Source organism: Lynx rufus, unplaced genomic scaffold, assembly GCF_022079265.1.
Source record: "Lynx rufus isolate CCGP_SWC_20201006 ecotype Redwood Valley unplaced genomic scaffold, mLynRuf1.p SCAF_16, whole genome shotgun sequence".
Taxonomy (NCBI): domain Eukaryota; kingdom Metazoa; phylum Chordata; class Mammalia; order Carnivora; family Felidae; genus Lynx; species Lynx rufus.
The window spans coordinates 30299208-30325076 of NW_025814830.1; the positions used below are offsets into that span (position 1 = coordinate 30299208).

At 41.6% G+C, this 25869-nt stretch overlaps 1 protein-coding gene across 3 annotated transcripts in view; it reads left to right on the top strand.

Moving 5' to 3' along the window:
* Nucleotides 1-25085, top strand: part of RSPRY1 (ring finger and SPRY domain containing 1) — a 43437-nt gene extending 18352 nt beyond the window's left edge. For all 3 annotated transcript variants that reach the window (XM_047078460.1, XM_047078461.1, XM_047078462.1), the window contains exons 3-15: nt 193-245; nt 930-1042; nt 2328-2454; nt 3494-3552; nt 5450-5516; nt 6146-6277; nt 7698-7813; nt 8971-9114; nt 13737-13848; nt 15185-15287; nt 15625-15777; nt 20533-20637; nt 24032-25085. In XM_047078460.1, coding sequence (XP_046934416.1) covers nt 193-245; nt 930-1042; nt 2328-2454; nt 3494-3552; nt 5450-5516; nt 6146-6277; nt 7698-7813; nt 8971-9114; nt 13737-13848; nt 15185-15287; nt 15625-15777; nt 20533-20637; nt 24032-24128 — 1381 coding nt within the window. In that variant the 3' untranslated portion in view covers nt 24129-25085. The remainder of the gene's footprint in view (nt 1-192; nt 246-929; nt 1043-2327; nt 2455-3493; nt 3553-5449; nt 5517-6145; nt 6278-7697; nt 7814-8970; nt 9115-13736; nt 13849-15184; nt 15288-15624; nt 15778-20532; nt 20638-24031) is intronic.
* Nucleotides 25086-25869: the final 784 nt, after the last annotated feature.

Consider the following 25869-nt stretch of genomic DNA (forward strand, 5'->3'; position numbering starts at 1 on the left):
AAAATGAACACATGTGGTGTATATTTGTCCTCACAGCATGTATCTCCAGTTGTCTCTTCCATCTCTTTCTCCACAACCTTCCATGTTCATTTCTTCTTTCTCTTTCTATACCACACTGTCAGTTTGAATTTTTATTTGGAATTGTCATTTCTTATTTCTTCAAGTTTGATGTGTTGACTATTTGTTTTTCAGTGATCAGGAACCTCCCTATTCAATGATTACATTGCACGAAATGGCAGAAACAGGTATTTTTCAAATTTTTAAAAAAATATTTTCTAATGAATTCATAATTATGGAAAATATGACCACTTTATTTTAAATAAAAGATTCCAAAAGTACTTAATACACATGACCATTAAAAGCCTTACATGTGCAGAAGTTTTCCTATCCAAAGGTAAAAATTAATAATCACTATATATTGCATCCTGAATATGTAGCTGCACCTCTCAGCAATGGTTTTATTTCACCTAAATTATTAAAAGAGAACTTGGGGGAGCATTGACAGATCTTTGACCAAAACTCTTCCAGAATGGGAAGGGTAGTTTTTTGGCCCTTAATTTCCTAAGTATCATTCTGAAAGTAGAGCCAACTGCTTCAGATATTTAATCTTCTCAGTACGCTCCTATGTTATAAACAAGATGCTGAAAACTATTTTAATTATAATTTGAGAACCCAGGATCATAGCTTCAATTCTCTCCAAATAAAGATGCCCCCAAATCACCAGGCTCCTGCAAATTAAGAATCTTTGGTTCTACCGTGATGACTACAATTAATGATTGTCTATGCTAAATGTTAACTGCTTAAAAGCTACAAGATGAAAGCCAAAAGTGTTTCTATTTTAATATAAAGTCACCTTGTGTTATAAGTGATATATTTTCACATTTTAGAAATAGTGGCTCTACCATATAATCTTATTGATTTGCTCTTAGATGAAGGATGGTTGGATGTTGTCCAGTCTTTAATTAGAGTTATTCCATTGGAAGATCCACTGGGACCAGCTGTTATAACATTGTTACTAGATGAATGTCCATTGCCCACTAAAGTAAGTTAATACTTCTCTTTAATGAAACTGTCACCTATGCTTAAACACAGGATAAATGCCTACAAAGAACCTTTGATATAATGCATTTCCTCTTTATACATTTGTGGTCTGTTTCATTCAATATTGACTGAGGGGCATTATGTAAACTTTTTTATTTCTAATGAAGTGCTACATCCTCTTTCTATCACTAACTTACTATAAAGCTTTGGTTTAAAATTTTAAAATGTTAAAAATTAAAACATTTATATTTGAAACAGCAATCTTCTTGAAGTTGGAAGACGATGTTCAATTGCTGAGCTGATTTTCTTACCTGTCTCTAAACAAATTTCCTCATAACAAAAGGTTTTCTTTAATGTTTCCTATTAGGAGAAAAAGCTATTATACTAAAAGCCCTTGTGAGTCTTACTCTAACATATTAAAGATTGGTATGACCTTGATTTTCCCTTAAATAGAACAAAAGTATCAAACTTTCATTGCCTTCGTCCATATCTTCTATGGAATGGGTTTTTGTTGTTTTTTTTTAAATTTTGGGTGCTGGCATCTGTCATTTGGTTGAGCCTCAGACATTTGGGCACAACATGGAAAAACTTATGAACAGAAGAGAAAAGCCTTTGGCCCAGTCACTGATGAAATGACCTTTACCTAGGCTTATGAGAGGTTTCTGTTATAATTTGCCTCAAAAACTCTGGTGAGCTTTGTTCTTGCTTGATTAAAAAAAAAAAAAAAATGTAAGTAACCTTTTACTTAAACATCACTAAGACCCTATTATTATCAATCATATTGGCATTTGGGTGGATTTAGTCTGTTTAATGATTCAGGAGTAAACAGCATATTTTTTTAATACAACTGGTACATTTTTTTTTTTAATGTTTATTTATTTTTGAGACAGAGAGAGACAGAGCATGAGCAGGGGAGGGGCAGAGAGAGAGGGAGGCACAGAAGCTAAAGCAGGCTCCAGGCTCTGAGCTGTCAGCGCAGAGCCCAACGCGGGGTTCGAACTCACGAACTGTGAGATCATGACCTGAGCCGAAGTCGGACACTTAACCGACTGAGCCACCCAGGCGCCCCTACATTTTGAATGAAGTAGAATCTAGCAATTCATGTAAGAAAACTTCCAGGTTGATCAAATAACATTGATATCATTGAGTGCATTGTATCATTTTGTAGGTGCATTCTGAGTTAATTTCATAACTGGCTATAGCTTTTGTCTCAAATGATTCCCCTGGAGGAAAAAACCTAAGTGATGATATATTTACCAAATTCCCTTGTACATTTTTGTTTTTAGGATGCACTCCAGAAATTGACTGAAATTCTCAATTTAAATGGAGAAGTAGCTTGCCAGGACTCAGGTCATCCTGCTAAACACAGGAACACATCTGCAGTCCTAGGTTGCTTGGCTGAGAAACTAGCAGGTAACTCTGGAAACCTCTACCAAGAAAGATCTTCAGTTTTTTTGACATGATGGAGAAGATTGCAGGTCTTTAATCAAACCTGTATCAGAAAGGAGTGTCTCAAAAGAAATAAAATAAAAATTTAATTTAATTTAATTTAATTAATACTGAGGGACAAGAGCTAACTGGAAAAAAAGTACTCAAAGTCCAAAGAGATGAATGCAATCTAATTTAGCTTTGAGGATTTTCAGAGACATTTATTTATTTTTAAATGTTTATTTTTGAGAGAGAGAGAGCACAAGTGGGGTAGGGGCAGAGAGAGAGGGGGGCACAGAATCTGAAGCAGGCTCCAGGCTCCGAGCTGTCAGCACAGAGCCCGACATGGGGCTCAAACCCATGTACTGGGAGATCATGACCTGAGCCGAAGTCGGATGCTTAACTGACTGAGTCACCCAGGCGCCCCCAGAGAGACATTTAAAAGAAAAAGTTGTACTCATTTGCTTTAAAATTAAGAATAAAAGGTTACATTCAGTATAATAAAGATTATGGAGGTATATATTTATGCATATAATAGATAATATACATTTATGCACTTTATAGAGTTTAGCTAGATAATAGAGACCTACAAGGTAGGAGAAGAAGAAAAGGAACTGTCATTGTAGTAGTTCCTGAGAAGAGAAGCAGATATTTAACTTGTTTATGAACATTACCCACTTTAGGAAAGTTAGCATCAAAGTGCAGGTGAAGAGCTCAGCTAGTTAGAATCCTGTATGGTGGAAGAAACAATGGATTCCAAATCAGGACCCGTGGGTACTGCCTCTGATTCTGCCATGTGCACCCCAAATGCACCAGAATGAGTGACTTCACTGTGGGCTCCATTGCTCAGCTGTGAAATAGAAACAGTACTATTCCCTGCCTCAGAGCAGGAGGCTTGAATAAGACACTGTGCGTGAGAGTACCTTGTCAAAGAGTTCTAAAAAACAATTTTACTGTTATTAGTTACTGATGAAAAAGAATATGGCCCATTTCATTGTATCTTGTGTTTGTTATGTTTGTCCAGGTCCTGCAAGTATAGGCTTACTTAGCCCAGGAATACTGGAATATTTGCTACAGTGTCTGGTAAGTGAGGCATCAAAGCCAGTTATTCTTAGTCATCTACAACTGTGCATTTTTCTAAAATTGCCAGCTTAACCACTGGCACAGAGAATGGAATCAGTTATAAATTTTATTTGCAGGTGTTTCCTGAGTGTTTATCTATTCCCTCCTGTTCAAAAAAAAGAAAAAAAAAATGAGGGCGGGATAGGAATTTATTGCAAGCAAAAGCAGCTGAGTTGGTCTGGTTTTAAATTTAGTCCTAAGATAGCTGCTATGATTGGCTTTTGTGTGTGTGTCCTTAGGGTCGGCCAAATGGTAGTAGGGACCTCTGCAGCGGAAACAAAATTACATGGCATTCCAAGCCAGGAAACTGTCAGGTCAGATTGCCAGTGCATATAAATCTCCACTTCTTCCCTCCCCCTCTGGCTACTGCTCTTATAACTGTTGTCGTGGAGTACTTGATCTATTGTCTGTGAAGCTTGAGGTTTGCTGAGGTTGTGCTGTCAGATCTCTTACACTGCTGGACTGCAGACTTGACTGGTCTGTATTTGTTAAAGTTATTTTTGCAGGCCTCCTGAGCATTGGCCTTCTTCAAAATCTGAAAGACCTTATTTTTCAATACTTATATGGTATGTACCTAAGACACACCCCACTATGCTAAGCAAGCCCTGTGGGGATACAAAAGTAGTATAACCAGTCCTTTGCCCTTAAGAAGTTTCCTGGTTAACGGGGGGAACAGAACTACTCGGACAAGACCGCCTCCGTTTTATGACAGGGCATGATCAAGGGCAAAATCCCCTCTCTCAGACTAAGTGCCGTAAGAGTACTGAGAAGGTGATGGGGAGGTGAAAGATGGTGGTGGTAAGGGCCAGGAGAGCCATGGGAGACAGGCTTCCAGATGAAGGTGGCATCTCAGCTAGGTCACATCATAGGTTAGGATTTGACTGTGCACACTGGAAGGAAAAATGGGTTTTGGCTAAGGGCCCATCACCAGCAGAAGCTCAGAGATAGAAATGACCATGCTCCTGGCATATTACAAAGAATTGTCTGTTCAGGAGACAGTGTTTAGAGACAGGAGGACAGGCCTGAACATCCTGATGGGGAGGGCTCTGGGCCTGAAAAACCAGACTGAGGAATTGAGAGTGGATATGGCAGGAAGCAGGGTGCCGAACAGGCTTTGCTGCAGGGCATGCTGGTGGTTGCATGAGAGTTGCAGAACCTTTGAGCCCCAGGGAAGTGAGTAGGAATCACCTGATGTTCTAGAGCTCCTTTGCAAGCTGCTAACGTAGCTGCGGTAAAGGATGGCTCTGAGAAGGTGTGATGTTAAGCAGGTAGGTTTTTCTTTAAATGATGAACACATGTGATGTGAAGTTAAATGTAATTTAAAGAGCGCTGTCCCACCTACCGTTAGCATTTGTGGATTTCCTTGCAGAGAACAGACTGAAAACTAAGCCATAAGGTATTCATTCCATCATTTATAATTTTGGAACCTGGTAGTAATGTGTGGTTCCTTTAAGGCTTCTGAATAAAAGTCATTCTTAGCTACAATTCTAGGTTTCTGTTTGGCTTGCTTAAATCAATGTAAGAATCCGCATGGTTTTCTTTCACAAAGCCCTAATATAAATGTTACTAAGTGGAATAACACAGTGCATTTAACAAAATACTTCTGAAATTTGCATATCTGTAAATGAACCCAGTAGCTTCAAGAAAATAATATACATTTTATGAGACTCTGTCTTGGTTCCTTATTACTAGCAGTATTAGCAAACAGAGGATTAAGGACTCAAATGAGTAAAACTCTTCTGATTGCTCCAAAAAAATCAAGCACATATTGGGTAAGAAGAAGAAATTGGTAACTCGCCGCCTCTGCAGGGAAATGATGTTTTTGCTTTATGTTTCTCTATCTTTTGTTGTCTTTCAGAAGCTACAGTCCCACCCCACAGTCATGCTCTTTGCACTTATTGCGCTGGAAAAGTTTGCACAGACAAGTAGGTATAGTGACTTCTTGCACTAATGATCTTCTGAACTGGCTGTTAAAAATCTTATTTTTATTACTTACTGGATGAGCTTATGCTTTGAGCCCCATCAAACAGGTATACGTTCCGTATTTGGGTAGACACTTCAAGGCCAGTGAGATATAACAGGGACAAAAGCCAAGAGTTTCTCACCTAAGAATCAAAGCTTAATGACCATGGTTACTGACTTTTTGTAGCTAAAAAGTTAATGATGAGGGATGCCTGGGTGAATCAGTCAGTTAAGTGTCCAACTTCTGCTCAGGTCATGATCTCACAATTCATGAGATTGAGCCCTGCATCAGACTCTGCTCTGACAGCACTGAGCCTGCTTGGGATTCTCTCTCCCTCTCTCTCTGCCCCTCCCCTACTTGCACTTTCTCTCTTTCTCTCTCTGACGCAAAATAAATAAACCTAAAAAAGAAAAAAAACATTAGTGATGAGATTGCTACTTCCCAGAAAGTAGTCAAGGCTCCTGGGCTATGTCCTTATTCTAGTTTCCAAGTTTTCTAATTGCCTGTCCTCACTCCTTCCCACCCCTTACCTGCCCAGCAAATCATCCTACCTTTTCATGGTTAATTCAAGGTTTATGTCTTCCCAAACAGGTGAAAATAAATTAACTATCTCTGAATCCAGTATTAGTGACCGGCTTGTCACATTGGAGTCCTGGGCTGATGATCCTGATTATCTGAAACGTCAAGTCGGGTTCTGTGCCCAGTGGAGCTTAGACAATCTCTGTAAGTAGCAATTGTCCTTCCAAAAAGGAAAAAGCCTGTTTCCCCTTCCAAACCCATTTCTTACACAGGACCACTATTCTGTAATTCACTATTTTGTAATAGTGAATGTGACACTTACCTTATAAGGTCCTATACTGTAGCTTGGCTGTATTCTAGCAGAAAAACATTCTAGGGACCCTCTAGATAAGAATTATATGGAATGCTTCTAATTCCAGCACTCTTTCTGTTCACAAACTTTTACTGATACCCTACTTCTTGCTGCATCAGGGCCATTAATCAAATGGCAGTGTCTAGGGGTGCCTGGGTGACTCAGTCAGTTAAGCGTCTAACTCTTGATTTCAGCTCAGGTCGTGATCTCATGGTTCATGAGTTTGAGCCCAGCATCGGACTCTGCTCTCATAGCATGGAGCCTGCTTGGGATTCTCTGTCTCCCTCTTCCTCTCCACTCCTCCCCCACGTGCATGCACCTGCTCAGACTCTGTTTCTCTTTCTCTCTCTCTCTCTCTCTCTCTCTCTCTCTTTCTCTTTCTCTCTCCCTCTTTCTCAAAAGTAAACATTAAAAAAAATAGCAGTGGGGCACCTGGGTGGCTCAGTCAGTTAAGCATCCAACTTCGGCTTAGGTCATGATCTTGCGGTTCATGAATTCAAGCCTCACGTTGGGCTCTGTGCTAACAGCTTGGAGCCTAGAACCTGCTTCAGATTCTATGTCTCCCTCTCTCTCTGCCCCTCCCCTGTTCTCTCTGTCTCTGTCTCTCTCTCAAAAATAAAATTTAAAAAATAGCAGTGTCTAATCAACTCTTCTGACACAAACTATCTCCTCACTGTCCTATAAGCGGGCCCCAGTCATTCCTGCCTCTGGGCCTTTCCCTCACTTGGAGTTCTCTGTCTTTACTGTCCTCCTTATCCTAACTTGGCTCTTCAAAACTCAAGACTCGTCTTACCTATATGAGGAGGGTTGCTCCCAGCTTTTCTTGTTCCCTTTCAACAGTTGCTAGAACTAAAACTACCCCTACTACTAATCCTCACTCCCCCTCCAGAGTTAGCACTGTGCAGAAGCACGGCTGGACGTGTGCACCCCCTGCTCCTGCCACAGCACTGTGGGGAGTTGCTTTGTGCACGGCCTGTGTGGTGCCAGTGAAAGAATCGTTCTTAGAAAGTATAGTTTGGCTTTGGTTGCGTGCAAAATAACAAATCCAGAGAACAGAAGCATGAACCTCACAGTGCTGTCCTAGCCTGTCCTAACTTTTGCTTAATTGATCCTCATGTGGTCGTGCAGCAACAGAGCCAAGGTCTTTAAGTCTCCCTACCAATTCTGCCATTTCTGAGCACCTCCCCTTAACTAGAATGGCAGCCAGTGATGACACTAGCTTTTTCCCCACAACAGCCTGCCTTAGAAACATGACCACTTTTTCTTTTGCAGTTTTAAAAGACAGTAGGCAGCTGACCTATGAGAAAGTGGACTTGAATAGCATTAGGGCCATGCTGAATAGCAACGATGTCAGCGAGTACCTGAAGATCTCACCTCATGGCTTGGAGGTAAAGCTTTCATGGATGGAACATTCAGGGGGAAGAAATCTTGGTCTCATTTTCACACCCTGGTTCTGAACAAAAAAGCAATTTTTTGCAGAATAGATGGAAGTTCATTTCATACTCCAGGAGTGTTTAGAGGTAGAACTGGCAGACAGAAGGTGTTTGGGATATTACTTAGTCTTTTATATCCCACACGTGCTATACTCATAGTAAGTAAGCACTATAATATTTTTTGACAATTTGATTTTTTTTTTTGTAGTTTCAAGTTTTCTTTAAATTCCAGTTAACATACAGTGTAAATATTAGTTTCGGGTGTATAATTTAGTGATGCATCACTTACATACAACGCCCAGTGCTCATCACAACCAGTGCCCTCCTTAATGTCCATCACCCATTTAACCCATCCCTCCACCCACCTCCCCTCCAGCAATTGTTTGTTCTCTATAGAAAATTTGATGTAAATATGTCTGTTTTCAATCTCTGCCATTTTATTCAGCTAAAGGTACAAAGACTAGTGTTTCCTAAAGAAGCCCTTCCTTTTTAAATCCCTGCATAACCAGTTGTATTCTGTCTAATGTTCCCCCTCTTCCCTGTGTGTTGGAAATGTTGCCAATTTTGTGGTGCACGTTGGTGAATGCTGCTTCTGTACAAGAAGGCACCTTAAGGCACTAGACATGTCAAGATTAAAGAACTGTTTGAAGAGTGGCTGCAGACAGCTCTTTGATCTTGCGTATTGCGAAACGCCTCCGTAGTTTTCTGCTTTAGATTATCTTGGGGTATCCCGTCTTATACCCTTCAATGTCCTTCTCTGTCTCCATCCTAACAAGTGCAGGTTAAGGCCATGTTAATGCATCTGTAAAAGATTCCACTGTGAAGGTAAATACCTGTAAGTACTTCAAAAAGAAGCCAGTAGCCCTCGTTAATTCTTCCTGTGGCCATCTTTGAGGCCTTTCAACCCTGTTAGAACTCCTTGGGGATAAAACCATAAAATAGAGTGTGCTTCATTCTGTTTTGCACTTTTTGTACCTGGGGATGTACAGAGAAGGAAATGACCATCCACCAGAAGCTTTGATAAGGAAAAAGACTCCACCTCTGAGTGGTCACTTGTCTTTGGTAGTCTCCAGGCATTGATGGTAGACTATGACCCGCTTTGGTTTTGCCAGGCTCGCTGTGATGCTTCCTCTTTTGAAAGCGTGCGTTGCACCTTCTGCGTGGATGCTGGGGTGTGGTACTACGAAGTCACTGTGGTCACTTCTGGCGTCATGCAGATCGGCTGGGCCACGCGAGACAGCAAATTTCTCAATCACGTGAGTACCCTAGAGAACTGTGTGAACAGGGCCAACCGCAGGCTTTTGGTGAGCGGGTGGAGGACACGGCTTTTTCAGGTAGGCTTGCAGTGTCATCGTGCCTCGGGGTGCACCACGTGCTGCCAGATCCCTCGCAGAGGGGGTGCCGAATGGATTCAGAAAAAGCGAAACACAAGTGAAACCGCCCGTCAGCTTTTTTCCCCCTCGAGTTTCAAGTTCACATTCGTTTTTACCTACAGGTTGGATGTGTCCTTTGTCTCTGTAGGGTGTCTCCGCCCCCAGCCACATTGCTGGCTTGGTTTTCGTATTGGGACCCAGCATGACTTTTACCTTGCATTTAAGCTTTAGGAACCTTGTAGGAATTCTCTTCCTTTCATAAAATACTAAATATTGGCTTGACTTCTTTAACTTGACTTTTATCTTGTGATTGGTAGGCACATTTGTTTTCAATATTTAGTATTTATCTTTTGTTGTAGAAAGCTGGCAGGTAAGAGGGAAGATGAAATCCACTAGAAGAAGCAGGATTCAGCTACCGCTGCTCAAGTGTGAGGGCAGGGCTTCCTCTCTTTCCTATAGATATTAATTTCTTGCCAGTTTATGCCCTTCTGATGCCCAGCCTGATCGACTTTCTTGTGTTTCTCCAATTTTAAGCTGTTTGGAATCAATCCAGTTTTGATCTGGAATCTTTTGTGTGGATGTATGATTTTTACCCTTTGAACTGGGAAAACACTTTGGATTATTTTGCTAATTTAAACAGTAGTCTCCCATCTGTAAGGTGCTAGGTTGGGTGTTAGAAGTGAACCAACAAAACCAGACTCTGCTTGCCTGCTATAGGTATAGTTTTGGGAGGACCGTTTCAGCAAGGCTGTGTAGCATCTTAGAATTGTGCATGGCCTTTTACTAAACTCCTTGCTGGAGAGACAACTGGAGGAAGAGAGTCAGTGGAGAGGTCAGATTCTTGTCCAGGATAGAAAACTAGACCCCAGTCTGCTGTTGCTTTTGTCGGGACCTTTCTCTGATGAAGGGCCTCCTCAGTGACAGCACCTTAATTAAGACCTGGATGCGTGAGACTTTATTGCGGCACCATGTGGTCAGAAGTACACGGGTCTGGAGAACAGTGCTGGTTAGTCTCTTAGTTCCCACCTTGGGCACTGATTTAAAGCAGGTAGCATCAATTATCCTGACAATCTGACCCAAAGGAGGTCCCGAAGACAATTTTTTAGACCTTAGGGGGCAAAAAGGTTTGTTTCCAGAGCGTTGTCATTTTGGAGCCATTCCTCTGACTCCCACAGCAGTCTGTACTGCCACCACGTCCATTTCACATATGACAATTGGAGACTGGGAGGACCTAAAGAATATTGGACTAGAATTCAGGCTCCTTCCTGTTCTATAAGAGTCATCTTCTTTGCATTTGAAAATGGAAAGAATCTCAGAGAATTAGCTAGGTTCCTCATTTGGGTGTAAAAAAAGTTGTTCCAGAACTAGAAGAAAGATGGAAATCTCTAGGGAGGAAGGTCTAGGACAACATTTGTTTCTCATCATTTGGCAGCAGCACCACCACCGCCCCCCCCCCTGCCGCCCATGAGTCTATGTGTAGTATATCTAATTCTCGATATTGTAAATTGTTTTTAATATTAAAATTTTTTAATTATTTACCAGTGAGGCTGCCACTAATTTCTGCCATATCATTGCAGAAACTTTGGCTCCTCAAATTAAGATCCTTAAAATGCTGTTTTCCTATCCTCTAAATTGCTTGACAGACTTTTAATTTCTTCCTTTAAAAATCAAAACCAGGGGTGCCGGGGTGGCTCAGTCTGTTAAGCATCCACCTCTTTGGTTTTGGCTCAGGTTATGATCTTATGGTTCATGAATTCGAGTCCTATGTCGAGTTCTGTGCTGACAGTGCAGAACCTGCTTGGGATTCTCTGTCTCTCCCCATCTCTTTGCCCCTCCCCAGTGTGTGTGCTCTCTCTCCTCTCAAAATAAATAAATTAAAAAAATGTTTTTTAATCAAAAAATATTTTTTTCCTGATCTAAGTACTTGTTGATTCTCTGTTAGAAGTCAATGAAGTCTGATACCTCTTTTCCCAAACGTAGGATTTTAATCATGTTGCCATACTTACAACTTTGCTTCAAACGGACGTTCTGGTAATTCTGATTTTTTTTTTTTTTTTTTTTTTGCCTGTACAGACGGGGTGTGGTTTCATGAAATAAGTCATCCCTAGGATACACCCAGTCTCTAACGACTTGAAGTCAATCCACAGTGCCTCTTTTAACTCTTACTGCTTGGGCTTCAGTTTTGAAAGGATGATAAAAGTGTTGGGCTCTCATTAAAATGAGAAGCTTAAGGACAGTTCTTGTTCAGGTCACCTACAGAATAGTTGGTCTTGTGTATTTTTATGGAGGTTTGGGTGAAACAAGTTTTTAAGGGTGCATTTTGAGTTATCTGAAATAACTTTTGCCTTTTCATGAGCATCTACCATACTTTCGCATACTATCTCTAATCTTTTTGAGAGTTTGGGAAGGTATTATTCTCATTTAAAGATGAGAGTGAGGTTCAGACAAATGAATTTAGAAACTTACCCGAAGTCACCTGGCCTCCAAGTGCTAGAATCACTCCAAGAAGAATCGAGACCCTGGTCAAGATAACCCATGCTCCTTCCCCTGGGGTAGCCTCGTCCCTTGGAGAAAACGAGTCTGCTTTCTGAAACAGAAAAGGGGAATAACTCGGAAGCCTATTGGGAACTCCCAGCCTGTTGAGGAGTTTGGGAACTAGACAGGCACCAAGGCAACATCAGAGAGCCAAGAGACAGGAAGTACAACAGCCAGTGTTTTAGGCGCTAAGGTGCCAACATTTCTGCCACAAACCAGTCCTAACCATTCCTCCGTGTGGGTCACTCCTACCACACTGGGTGTCTGCTGGACGGATCCAGCTGGCCAAGCCTAGGTTACATCCTACCCCTCCAACTCCTGAGCAGGAGGCAGGACATTGTATCTTCATTAAATTCCCTAAAACAGGAAGGGGTTGGGATGCTGGACAGCAGAAAAAAAAGGGGAAAGAATTCAAAATATTTCCTGAATGGCAAGCTATGGATTAAACTTTTTGTTTTCAGTAATGTTTCCGTTACTAAAATATACATGACCATAAACAAGCATATCAAAATTATTACTCCAAGTACTAAGCTAGCTACCCTGTTCTCCCATTTATCTGTCTCAGCTGGAAACCACAGTCCTGCTGGGAATGTTTTCAGGTTGACAGAGGGTGTAGGGCATCTAGCTCGCTCTCAGAGATGTCAACTCAAAGGGATTTTTCCAAGTGATCTCTGCTTGGTAGAAGTACCTACTTCTTAGCCTGTAGACGTTGAGCTCTGGTTGAAATTATTACAGTTCCACCTTTGTCCCACAGTGCCACTCTCCAGTGAAATTCATCCTGGCATGGAAGACATTGCATGGTAAAAGTCTGATCTTAACCAACTCTTGTGGCTAGAAATCTTCTAGGAATGTCTTCACGTTGTTCCACAGAGGACTTGGTAGTACATTAGAAAGTGAATTGCTTGCCTTTTGCCTATGACCAACACGCATAAAATAAAAAACGATTTTTCCTCGTTCAGGCTTGGAAAGGAGGGATAGCGAGGTATTCTTTCTAGTCAACTGATGAATTTCTTCTCTGCCTAAAGACAGGTAGATGAAAGTTCATTTGACTCTTGAATAATCTGAATAGTGCATTCAGAACAGCTGGTTCAGAAGCCTCACTTTGGAGAACACTCATGAGAATTCAGTATATTGTAGTCCCAAGTAGTCAAGGAATATGTTCGAGCCTTTTCTCCGGTCGATCTCCTCACTGCATTGTTTATTCCAGAGAACAAGCAGAACATCACCAAGGACCTGAAATCTTACTTGGATTTGGCCCACTAAGAATCTTTCACCATGAACATTTAAAGATAGCAGTTGCCTGATCTGCATGCTTCTTCTGTTTGTTCTATTTTTTCATAAGCACTTAAAATAATTTAAGATCCCATCCACCCTTTTAACAATAAAATAATTGTGAAATAATTAAAAGGCAATAAGAAATAAAAGAACTGCCGAGGACTTGTATGATGCTCGAGTTGAGCCCACCTCCGAATAGCTATTAGCTGACTGTCCACTATAACCTTTTTGTTGTGTCCAGTTTTTAAATCTCCGTGTATGTGGTTGTTTTGAAGTCTACTACATGCAAGAAAGTTGTTTTCCCAGCCACAGTGAAGTAGAAAGCACACCATTCTTAGGATCAGAAGAGTCCAAGGTCCAAACGTGGCTTTCTTAGTAATGATTTGTCTTTGGGTGATGTGGTTGACCTCTCTGAGCCTTTATCTCCTCTTAAAGTGGAGCAGGATGCCATCAGCCTTATGGTGGCTCATGAGAATTAAAAGAACTAACAAATTTGTTGGTGAGGTCATTATCCAGTCATGGAGAACCAGGCTTCCGGGTCAGCATTTTGGTATCTTCTAAGAACCATAGGCTCCCTTCATCCGGAAAGCTTAGAATTCCAGCCACCAGGTCTATGGTTACAAAAGACACACCGTCTTTTCTCAGAACGCAGCAGGCAGAGCCTTGCTAATCTTCTGGACCCTATCTCCCTCCAGGAAGGCTATGGCATTGGGGACGACGAATACTCCTGTGCCTACGACGGCTGCCGGCAGCTGATTTGGTACAATGCCAGGAGTAAGCCTCATCTACACCCGTGCTGGAAAGAAGGTACCCGTTCCTCTCTGTCATGAATTTATCAACTGGGTCCAGACATCTGGTTATGATGAAGGCATCTATTATGTTGGGCCTTAAAATGTTTTAATGGAAGAAGATGTGATATGAAAAGGGATATGAGCCTTTGTATTCCCCCTCATGGATGTAAACAGCGTTCTGATAAGTTCACCTCTGGTAGAGCCCTTCCTTTTGCAAAAGCATTTCAGACTATAGAATTCTTAATTGAGTGGGGAAAATGATAAGATTAATATGAATTCTAGTTTTCTCTCTGGGTATATGCTTTTTTTTTTTCTTTGTTGAGATTTTATTTTTAAGTAATCTCTATACACAACTGGGGCTTGAACTCAACCCCAACATCAGGAGTCACTCGCTCCACCAACTGAGCCAGCCAGCCGCCCCTCTAGATACATGCTTTGAATCAAAGCCTTCAGGGAGATATTGAGGACACTGATATTGTAATGCCAGTAAAATGAGGATATTTTTAGAGGCCAGGTGGCTATGGAATAGGCACTATTCAGTTGCCACATTCTGGGCCCCACTAGAGCAGCTTTTAAGGATGAGTTGAGGGCACCTGGGTGGCTCAGTCGGTTAAGCGTCTGACTTTTGATTTCGGCTCAGGTCATGATCTCACGGTTCGTGAGGTCGAGCCCCGTGCTGGGATCCATGCTAACAACATGGAGCCTGCTTGGGATTCTGTCTCTCTGTCTCTCCCTCTCGGTCTCTGCCCCTCCCCTGCTCATGCTCTCTCTCAAAATAAATAAATAAAAACTTAAGAAAAAAAAAAAAAGAGGCACTGTCTGCAAAGACTGTCTCATTTTTGTTTTCTAATAATTTTAAAAAAGATTACTGAAGTAATACGTTTAGCATAAAAATTTGGGAAATAGGGGAAAGGAGTAAAATGAAAATCCCTTATAATTCCTCCATCCAGAGATTTTTTTTTTTAAACACTTAAAATTTGGTGTATGTATTTTTTGTTATTGTCTCACTCCTATGCCTTGAACAGCTTTCCAGGTTATTAAATAACATGATTTTTTTGTGTGTGAAATTTATTCATTTTGAGAGAGAGAGAGTATGTGTGCCAGGGGGCAGACAGAGAGGGAGAGAATCCGCGCTCTTTTTTGCCACCCAAGTGCCCCAGCAGCATTTTCTTCTTAATCGTAGTCTAAAATATTAGACCAGTTGCAGAAGAAGCAAGACTGGTGAATGTGTTGATACATAGCTACAGATGCAGACTTGACTTGATACAATGACTAAAACCCTTGAGACACTGAGCAGAATCCTGGTAGTAGTATACACCCTAACCCTTAGCATGTTTCACTTTCTCCTGTAGGAGACACAGTAGGATTTCTGTTAGACTTGAATGAAAAGCAAATGATCTTCTTTTTAAATGGCAACCAGCTGCCTCCTGAGAAGCAAGTCTTTTCATCTACTGTGTAAGTAGCTTTCCTCAGTCAAAAATTTGAGTAGATGCATGGAATTCACTTTTCTCCAGAAAAAGACTTTGTCCATTTATGTAGTCAGTTGTGATGAGAAATCATTTTATTTAGAGTAATTAAGGACCCATTTGATCATATCTATAACCGTCCTGAAGCTTAATATAAGAAGATGAGGTTAGGACATTGTCAGGGTCACAGTCCTGTCTAGGTTAGTAAACAGAATCCATTACCCTTCCTTTCTACTAGGGGATAATGTCTAAAAACCACTTCCATGTATGAGCTTTACTTTGTTTTCATGAATTCTGTTGACCTCTGTACTCCTTTTTACTTGTAGATCTGGATTTTTTGCTGCAGCTAGTTTCATGTCATATCAACAATGTGAGTTCAATTTTGGAGCGAAACCATTCAAATATCCACCATCTATGAAATTTAGCACTTTTAATGACTACGCCTTCCTCACAGCTGAAGAGAAAATCATTTTGCCAAGGTAAGGAATCTGCTTAGACTACCTGTAGACTTTCACGTGCATCTCGTAAGAAGCTGAAACAGTTCCTGAAAGACTTTTTACAAATAATTTTGAAGACCTGAATAAAATGGATGACCTCCTAGGAAATATAAATTACTCAAACAAATCCCGGAAGAGATATAAACTAACCAGTTATTATTACAAAATTAATTGAAATGAAGTAAGAGATATGTCCCCCAAAACACACCAGACCTGGGTGATTTCACAGGAGATTTCCACCACATTTTTTATTAATGTTTTTATTTATTTTTGGAGATGGAGACAGAGTACGAGTGGGGGAGGGGCAGAGAGAAAAGGAGACACAGAATCCGAAGCAGGCTCCAGGTTCTGAGCTGTCGGCACAGAACCCGGCACAAGGCTTAAACTCATGAACTTCGAGATCGTGACCTGAGCAGAAGTTGGACACTTAACTGACTGAGCCACTCAGGCACCCTTCACCACATTTTTAAATAAAAGATAACTATTTAAATATCACTATTTAAAATGTTTCAGAACCAGAAAGAAAGAGCACTTCCAAATAATTTTTATGAGCTAAATAATACCGGTATAAAAACCAGGCAATATAACACATGCACAAACACACAAAAAAACTGCAAACTAACTTTACCTGAATGTCAATGAAAAATCTTAAATATTAGGAAATCAAGTACATTTTTTAGCAGATATGCTTTTAACTTTGGAGTTTGTTGAAACATACTTCTCTCTCTCTCTCTCTCTTTTTTAAACATTTTTTTATTTTTGAGAGACAGAGAGCATGAAGCAGGGGACGGGCAGAAAGAGAGGGAGACACAGAATCTGAAGCAGGCTCCAGGCTCTGAGCTGTCAGTACAGAGCCCGATGCAGGGCTCGAACCCATGAGGCATGAGATTATGACCTGAGCCAAAGTTGGACGCTCAACCGACTGAGCCAACCAGGCGCTCCAGAAACATACTGTTGCACTGCCAGCACTGTTCTACAGCCATTAGGACAGTGAATGCCATCTTGCATAAAATTCCACAGCCCTTCTTTGCCGAAAAGTGTGATAGACATTAGTTATCTCCTTGGAAGAGTATCTGCTTTTCTTTCTTATGAGATGAACGTGGTCTGTTCCTTAAGCTGAGAAAGACTCAAGCTGCTTCCTGGTAATGATCTGAACTTGAAGCTTGTTTCACAATAAGAACCAAAGCTTATCATTTTTTAACAGAGCAGTTTTCTAGATCCCTGTGGGGAAGGGGATTCTTGCCACATGTATTATATCAATGACAGAGATCACACTGGCCATGGTGCGGTCAGTGTTGGGCTGTCATGCCCCGGAAGGTATATGTAACATAATGTTATAATCCTAGCTCCTGTTTTGGCTCAAAAAGCAGGTCTATTATAAACAGCCCTTCTGGGCCATGCTTCACCTTGGACGTAGTGTCTCAAGCCTGAAGAGCGGCTCAACAATTTGCAGACGAACCAGAAAAGGTCACAGAGTGACCCAGCAGCATTGCCTGCTATGGCAGAACCTCCGTAACATCACAAGAACAGAAGGGCCCCTTACATACCAGCTCAGGGACCTGAGGTTCATTCCTAGAACTTCCCTTCAACTTGTGTTGGTGCCTGACAGAGATTATGAACTTTAAATTCCTCTTGAATTTAGTGAAAGTCTGAAGTAATACCTCTCTTGTCTGTCATACCTCATTCCTTTTTAATTTAGCCTGTCTCACTGGAAGCGGCCCATCACTAAGCCTGCCTTGTGACGTATACCCTGAAAAGTGAGCAAAGGCTCCAGGAGTTCCCCTGGAGGCTGGCCTTAGTTAAAACGGCAACAGCATTTAGAGGACCGCCCCCTGCAGAATTAAGCTTTGTGAAAGTCAGATGGCAATAGGTGCCAGCTGTTCAAAAGTCTCCTTTTACGGGCAGCTTCCAAGTACTCAGTACCCTGTCAGGTCAGCACCCAGATGCAGCCTGCCTTGAGTAAGAGCAGAGTTCCAGGTTAGGGCATCTTACGTTGCACTGTCTCTGACAGTGACACCAACACGGGAGTTGCTGGAGGCTCATTGAGTGGCGTCCTCCATGGCACAGAAACCTGCCACTGTCTTTCACCTCTTTAACATCTCAGTTGCACCTCATTGTGGCATTAGGTGTGAATGTGCCTGAGACCATTTCCTATGCTGTTAATATTTTCAGCCTGTGTTCCAAAAGCTTATATTCGGCTTGTGTTTGTTTATTCACTGGAATATATTCCTTTCTGGCTTCATGGTAGGAGATCATGGCCCTGTTGCTATCTGGGATTTTGTAAATTGCTCTGTATACTCTCTGTATGTACTCTCTGTCTCTAATTCTCATTCATTTATTCACTCTTTTTTTTTTTTTTTTTTTTGCTCCTTCTTAACCTTTTTATTATTTGGAAACTTCAAATACACACAAAAGAAAAACAGACTATATGGCGAACCTAGTCACATACAGGGTTGGAGGGGAACTACTGTCTTCCTTTGTCTGAGCTCCGTTGTCATTCCAGGTTCCCTGGCCATAATCCTAGAAGTTCTTTGACACCTTACTTTCCACCATTCCTACATCCTACTCAGAAAATACTGTGGGCTGTGCCTTCGGAATATATCCCACATGCAACTACAGCTTGTCACCCTCACTCCTGCTACCATCGTCCAAGCTGCCTTTTTTTTTTTTTTTTCCCTTTAGCTAGTCTCCCTGTTCCTACCTAGAGCCCCTTCAGTCTATTCAACACAGCCTCCAGAATGATTTTGTTACAACTTAAATCAGATCATGCCCTTCTCTGCTCACAAGACTCTAGTAGTTTCTCGTTTCACTTAAGATAAAAGCTTAAATCCTTACAGTGACCTTCCAAGTTCTACATGATTTGTCCCCTTCCTTCCTTTATTACTTCTCTGACTTTACCTCCTACTTACCCTCTCCCACTTGTTCATGCTCCTTATTCAGCCACCCTGGCCTCCTTGCTGCTCCTGAAACATACCAGATCTATTATAGCCTCAGGGCCTTTGCACTTGCTGTTCTTGCTGCTAGAATGGGCCAGTGTGTGTTTTCCAACACCACCAAGCAATTAACTCAATTCCGACACTGCCTGACTGGAGACAGTCAGTGTCAGGTCCCACAAGTTAAGGTCTCATTCCTACAAGGCTGCCCTCTACCCCGACTTTAAATGCCAGTCGCAAGTTCAGGTTTCTATATTTGCTTCTGGCTGACTGGCTGGCTGTAAATTGAAGGTTCCCATGATCCCCCTCATCAGGTTTGAATCACCTGCTAGAGTGGCTCACAGAACTTAGGAAAGTAGTTTCTTTGCTAGACTGACTACCAGTTTATTATAAAAGGATTTAATCCAGGGACAGGTGGAAGCAGTGCAGAGGACAGGCATGTGGGAAGCAGCCTCCATGACCTGTGAGTGTACCGTCTCCCCAAACCTCCACATGTTCACCAACCTTGAAGATTTTCAGACGGTCCCCTTAGGGGTTTCTCTGGTGGCTTCATTACAGAGGCATAGTTGATGAGAACATTGGTCATTAGTGAGTACATTCAATCTCCAGCCCCTCTGCCCCCCTGGGAGGTGAGGGGAGGAATGAAAGTTCCAGCTCACTGATTACAGTGTTGGTTCCCCTGGCAGCCAGCCCCAAACTTAGGTTACCTAGGGGCTTTTCAAAGCTGCCTAATTAACATAGCAAAAGACATCTATTGCTCTCATCTCTTAGAGAATTCCCAGGGTTTTAGGACCTCTGTGCCAGGAACCCAGACGAAGACCAAATATGTATTTATTATAAATCGTAATATCACAAATGGTGTCTCTCCAGATATCCACAAGACTCAATCCCTCGCTCCCTTCATATCTTAAATGTCACCTTAGTGAGATCTTCCTTGGCTGTCATATTTAAAATTGTACCTCCCTGCTCCTCGTATACACACTGCCTTTACTCTTCTCCCTGCTTTATTTTTCTTCATACTGCTCATCAGCGCTTAAAATTCTATATATTTTACTTTTTTACCTGGTTTCTTTCTGTCTCCCTTCACTGGAGTGTAAGCTCTCTGAAGGCAGGCATATATGTTTTTAGTCCTCTCTTCACTGCTGAGTCTCCAGGCTCAGGCCAGTGTCTGTCACATGGTAAGGCCTGAAGTGAATAGAATGAATGTTTCATGTTTCTCTTGCCCCCTGGCTGTCAGGGCTGCACTTTTAGCAAAGCAGTTCTGCCTGTCCACTTTTCCGTTTCAAACTGAGTGGAAGTGTCATGCAAGGATTCTAACCTGAGGTGTGTGGACTTCCAGAAGAGTCTGTGCTGGCCTATCATAAGCACCTGAGACTGTATAGAAACTTGTGTGTGTGCATTTTTCTTGGGAAAGACTCCGCTGCTTTTCATCAGACTCTCAGAGCTGTGTGACTCAAAGGTGAAAATTTGCTGGTAAAACAAAGAGTACTAGTCTGAGAACCAAAAGGTTGGCATTTGATTCCTGAATCTGTTTCCCATGTGTTGACCTTATGCAGATCACTTCCATGAACTGGTTCTTTGCCTATAACATGGGATTGATCACATCTGTGTCATTCTCTACTGTAGAAAATCACTGTCAGGTTGAAATGAGATGCGTGTGTGCAAACCTTCCTGAACAAAGCTTAAGGAGTGCGTAGCGTACTTCACACGGACAGAGCATTTTCACAGCATTTCATATGCATCACTGCTCATAGGCCCATTGATTTGTTGACCAAATAAGTTGTAAACTACACTTTCTTCTCAGGCACCGGCGTCTTGCTCTGTTGAAGCAAGTCAGCATCCGGGAAAACTGCTGCTCCCTGTGTTGTGACGAAGTAGCAGACACACAGTTGAAGCCATGTGGACACAGGTAAGAGGGTTTGCTCATTTCTTCTTTTTTGTATTACATTAGGCAATCATCCTATTCTTGAATTATTTTATGGTTATCAGAGAGGAAGAAACTTTCCTCTGTCCAGGGTTCTTCTAACTGGACTAAGAATTAAATATATATGATACAGATTAACAGGAGAGAATCAAATGTAGTTACGTGCACATGGGGAATCCACACAGACATGAAATTCCAAAGACAGGCAAAATGAGGTATGCATGTCGTCCTCAGTTAAGGAAGGGGGTAGGGGTCTGGGGGTAAAAAGGGAAGGAAAGCCCTTAGCAGGAAGCAGAGGGGATGTTTGGAAAACAAAGGTTGCCCCGTTGTGCAGATATGTTTCTTAGGTAAAGAGGAATCTCTTATTAATAACTCTCTTCCTGGTAACAGGTCCTCTATTTAAATTCTTTTTAGGCAGTTGCAGGGAGGTCAAAGTTTCTTCCTGAGTCTTTTGGACCTTGATTGTTTTCAGCTCAGAATAATCTGTGTGTCCTTGCAGCCCGTCTTGGGCTGTCTACCCTGGTACCCCACACAATGTTACCAGTTCCATAGCTGTTCTTTAAAGTTTATTATATACAAAGTGGGCTGAGAAATTCGAGTTTGCCAGACAGTTCATGGCTGTCTTCCAGAAAGTACCTGAAATAGAAGAAGCTGTTTGATGGAAGGCCTCTGTTTTTATCTTGTTTACTCAGTACTATATTTTAATACAGTTTTACAAAATGTAAAAGGCCTAATACTACTTATGATCCTCTTGGGAAATCCCTTTTAGTTTTATTTTTAGGGCCTCCTCATTTACTAGCTGCTTAACCCTCTAACCATTGAGAAGGCAGCACCTCCCTCCCATGCAGCCAAGTTGAACTAGAAGGCAGCCTGGATCCTGTAGAACAGTGTCTAAAGATCAGCAAGAACAGCAAGTAAGACGCCCCCAAGAAGGCCTCCCAACCGAGTTTGGAAGCAGAGAGAGATGGGGCACCTGGGTGGCTCAGTCGGTTAGGCCCTGCATTGGGCTCCACGCTGGGCACAGAGTCTACTTAAATAAATTTTAGAAAGGAAACAGAAAGAGGAGCTGGGCGGTGGGCTGGCCCTGACCTGGCCCAGGCATGTATGCTGACTGGGTGAGCAGTGCCCGGGCCAGTCTTCCAGGCCAGCTCCCTGTAACTCAGCACATCCTCTCTCCTGCCCTGCTCTTTTTTTTTTTTTTTTTTTTTTTAACGTTTTTATTTATTTTTGGGACAGAGAGAGACAGAGCATGAACGGGGGAGGGGCAGAGAGAGAGGGAGACACAGAATCGGAAACAGGCTCCAGGCTCTGAGCCATCCGCCCAGAGCCTGACGCGGGGCTCGAACTCACGGACTGCGAGATCGTGACCTGGCTGAAGTCGGACGCTTAACCGACTGCGCCACCCAGGCGCCCCCCTGCTCTTATTTTTGACAGAGCTTTAGCCACCAGAGCTCCTGAGGGTCCAGAGTCTGAGTGATGGACCCCAATTGTCACCTCCAGGTGTGGCTTAGTCTAGGCCCTTCACTCTACCTTGCCAACTTTTGCAGTGGGTTGTTATCTAATTGGCTGATAAGGGAGGTGCATGCTGTGTATCTTATGTCACTGCTCACTGTACCAGTTTCTCTTCGAAAAGAAAGGCACGGTGACTCCAGCGGTAGCTATTTCCTTGGTATCGACTCTGCAGCCTAGAAGTCTCAGTTTGAGCACCTTTGAAGGTTTTAGTTATTAGGGCCTCACAGGCAGATGCAAAGTTTAAAGGATGGATATCTCGATACCCCTTTTGATCTTTGTTTGTGGGAGGATATTAAGATCCCAAAGAGCAGTATCTGGTCTTCACTCATCCTCAGGCTCTCTGGCCTTCTCAGTGGGTTTGCTCACAATGAGCACTTGTAAATGAGGGCTGAAATCTAAAAACTTAGAACCAGGTATCTTAGCCTCCGTAATAGATATATACAAAACAGGATTGGAAGAGGAAATGTAAAGAGTTATAAGAAAAGTTAGCTCAACTTTCAGCAACAACAACAATTTTAAAGGGTTAAGAAAGGAAATCTGGATAAACTGAATGTCGTGAGCTGACCCCGGGAAGAAATGGACAACCTAGGCATTTCTATTACCGTAGAAGAAAATTGAAATGATTATCAAAGGTATATTTGCCCTCCATTCCCTCCGCCCCAAGCAGTAAGCCCAGATGGTTTCACTGATAATTCTTTCAAACTTTGAGGGGCTGGGTAGATTCTATTTAAACCTCTCCAGGCCAGGAGCACCCGGCTGGCTCACTCAGTGGAGCATGCAACTCTTGATCTCGGGATTGTGAGTTCGTGCCCCACTTTGGGTATAGAGATTACTTAAACAAGTAGATAAAAAAATAAACAAGGGCTGTCTAAGAATACGTACCAAGAAATATGTGGTGCCTATGAGAAGAAAACTTTTAAACTACTAAAGAATGCAAGATAAGATTTGAATAAATGGGTCTGTTCTTGGATAGGAAGTCCTGTTGGTGTTTTAAAGGTGACACTTTTCTCTAAACCGTAAGTTTAATCTGGGTTAACTTTTTTTTTTCTTCTGAAAATAGAAATGCTAGTTTAAAAGCTTGCTTGTGTGCTGGGACACCTGGGTGGCTCTGTCGGTTAAGCATCCGACTCTTGATTTCAGCTCAGGTCATGATCTCACGATTCGTGCGTTGGAGCCCTGTGTCAGACTCCACACTGTCAGCGTGGAGCCTGCTTGGGATTCTCTCTCTCCCTCTCTGCCCCTTCCCTGCTTGGCAGCTCACTCTCTTAAAATAAATTAAAAACTTTAATTAAAAAAATAAGTAAAAACTTACATGCTATAAATAAGACAAGAAAATTCTCAAAGAGAAGAGTTACAGAGGGGACCAAACTACCTACCACATCTTAAGATATATTAAAATAAATGCTAATAGTTCGCTCCCCATATATAAAAAGAATGGCAGAACTGTGGAGAACAGAATAGAAACCCAGAAATGGAACTAACCACAAGTGAAAATTTCACATATAAAAGCCTCGTGTCAAATCTGCAGTGCAAGATGGACTGTTTGATATTGGGATAAGTGGCTAGCTGTCTGGGAAACAAAGCGTGTTGTGTTTCGACCTACCATACACGTCTGTAAGTTTTTTTCGTGTACATACAGACTTTGTGGAAGAATATACTTGAACTTTTTACTTACTCCTCACAAGAGGATGAGGGAGGATCAGAAATGAGAGACTTGTTTGTTCATATATTTGCTTCGTTTTTTAACCATGTGTAATGATTACCCTTTCAATTAGCCAGCTTGTTAATATTTTAGACTGAGTTGGCACATTGTCAGTTTGACCTCCTGAAGCATTAACCTAACTGGCACTTGTATCTTTCTCCTTAGTGACCTGTGCATGGATTGTGCCTTGCAACTGGAGACCTGCCCATTGTGTCGCAAAGAAATAGTGTCTAGAGTCAGACAGATTTCTCATATTTCATGACACATGTGAAGAGGCATCATGGACTTATTTCTACTCAATTCCAGCCAATGTTGAAGAGACAAAACAAAGAAAAAAAAAAAAAACATCTCTAATCAGTTGTGCGCACATTGAAACTTATAGCCATGGCCAGATTTTATGCTAAAAATGGTAGTTTGTCAAAGACAAAATTCTCTTAGAATCTAACCCAACTTGCCAGCCCTGAGAAATTCCTTTTAAGGCCAAGGAAAGCTGAGTGCTAACAGCTAGGCCTGTGGTACTTCCATGGAACACGCTAGGAGACAGTGCCCTCCCAAGTGCTGAAACCACACCGGAATTCTCCCATGTTGGGTTCATGTGAATGTCTAACAGGATGTTTTCTCTCCTATTCTGAAGTTTTTATTTGGGGCAGAAGTCATTATGGAGAAGTAAATGACAGCAGTTCTGGGTTAAGCATAACTTCCAACCGGTCAGAGAGGCCCTGGTGTGTTAAGCGTGGATATTGCCCTGCAAAACTTGAATCTATAAACCAGAACCACCCAGGTCAATACTACAAGCAACATGGAGGGCCCGAAAGAAGGTGCACAGACTGTGGAGAAAACCCAATTTTTGATATTTCCGTGATTCCAAAGAACATTGTAGTTTTTTTTTAACTGCAGAAAACTGGTGTATTTTCACATTCATGGTGTTTCTATCCAGTTTCAGTATCCGCATTTTGTGAGGAAAAAATGTTTTAACAATGCGGGAGGAATTCTTAAATTAATTGCAATGTTAGACTGGAGAAAATTTGGTATTTAGGGTATTTTTAAGGTACCATCAAATCAGGTTTTTGTTTTTTGTTAAAATTTTTTTTTAATCAGTATTGTTTCTGGAAGTAATATACTTTGAAACTCTTGAACTAACAGTCTCAAAAACTCTTAGAGGACAGTCTGAGAGCACGTATTCCTGTTGTTTTAAATAAATACCTGTTTTTGAATAGTATATTCAATCATGGATTGTTGACTATGTCTTCATCAAAAGTGTTAATCCCTCTCAGGGTCTCTGGTGAAGACCTTCAAGAGTTTGGTTTTTTCTCCCAGAAAATTGGAAGGTAGAATTGTAAATTCATAGAACTTATTTTATAATGGTGTACCTCAGCAGCTGCCTTTCAATTTATGCCAAGTCCTTACTGAGTTTATACTTGAATAGTAAATACGTCTTCTGAGTTTTACAGTGTCTTAAACTCAATGCACATCTTTCTTTCCTCCTTTCCTACCCTTTCTTGTTTGTAATTCATTAAACTGTCCTATTATAGAGATGATTTCCTTCCTGGCCGTACTTGTTGGGGTGCTGGATTTTTTCCATGTCTTTAGTCTTCCATAAATTCAAATATATATATAAATATATATATATATATATGTTCTCTTCTTTAGCTTGTGGTGAATACAGTAATTTGCATTGAAGAAATAAAACATTTGTTGCCTTTTTTGAGTAAGATTTCACAACTTTCATTGGTGCCTGCTGCCAAGGTCCCAAGACCTCACCCTCTCCGATTTCAGGGCTACTTTCCAGGGCAGGAGAGAATCAAGTATTAGATTTTAAGAAGCAAAGGTAATCACTTACTCATCCCACAGATCTTTATTGAGCACATAATATGCTCTGGGTACTGTACCTAAGTGGTATACAAAACAGATCTATTCATGGAGCTGCTGGTAGTTAATGCCTTACAAGATTAGGGTGCTATGAGAGAATGAGGGGGATTTAATTTAGATGGGTGGGAGGGGCA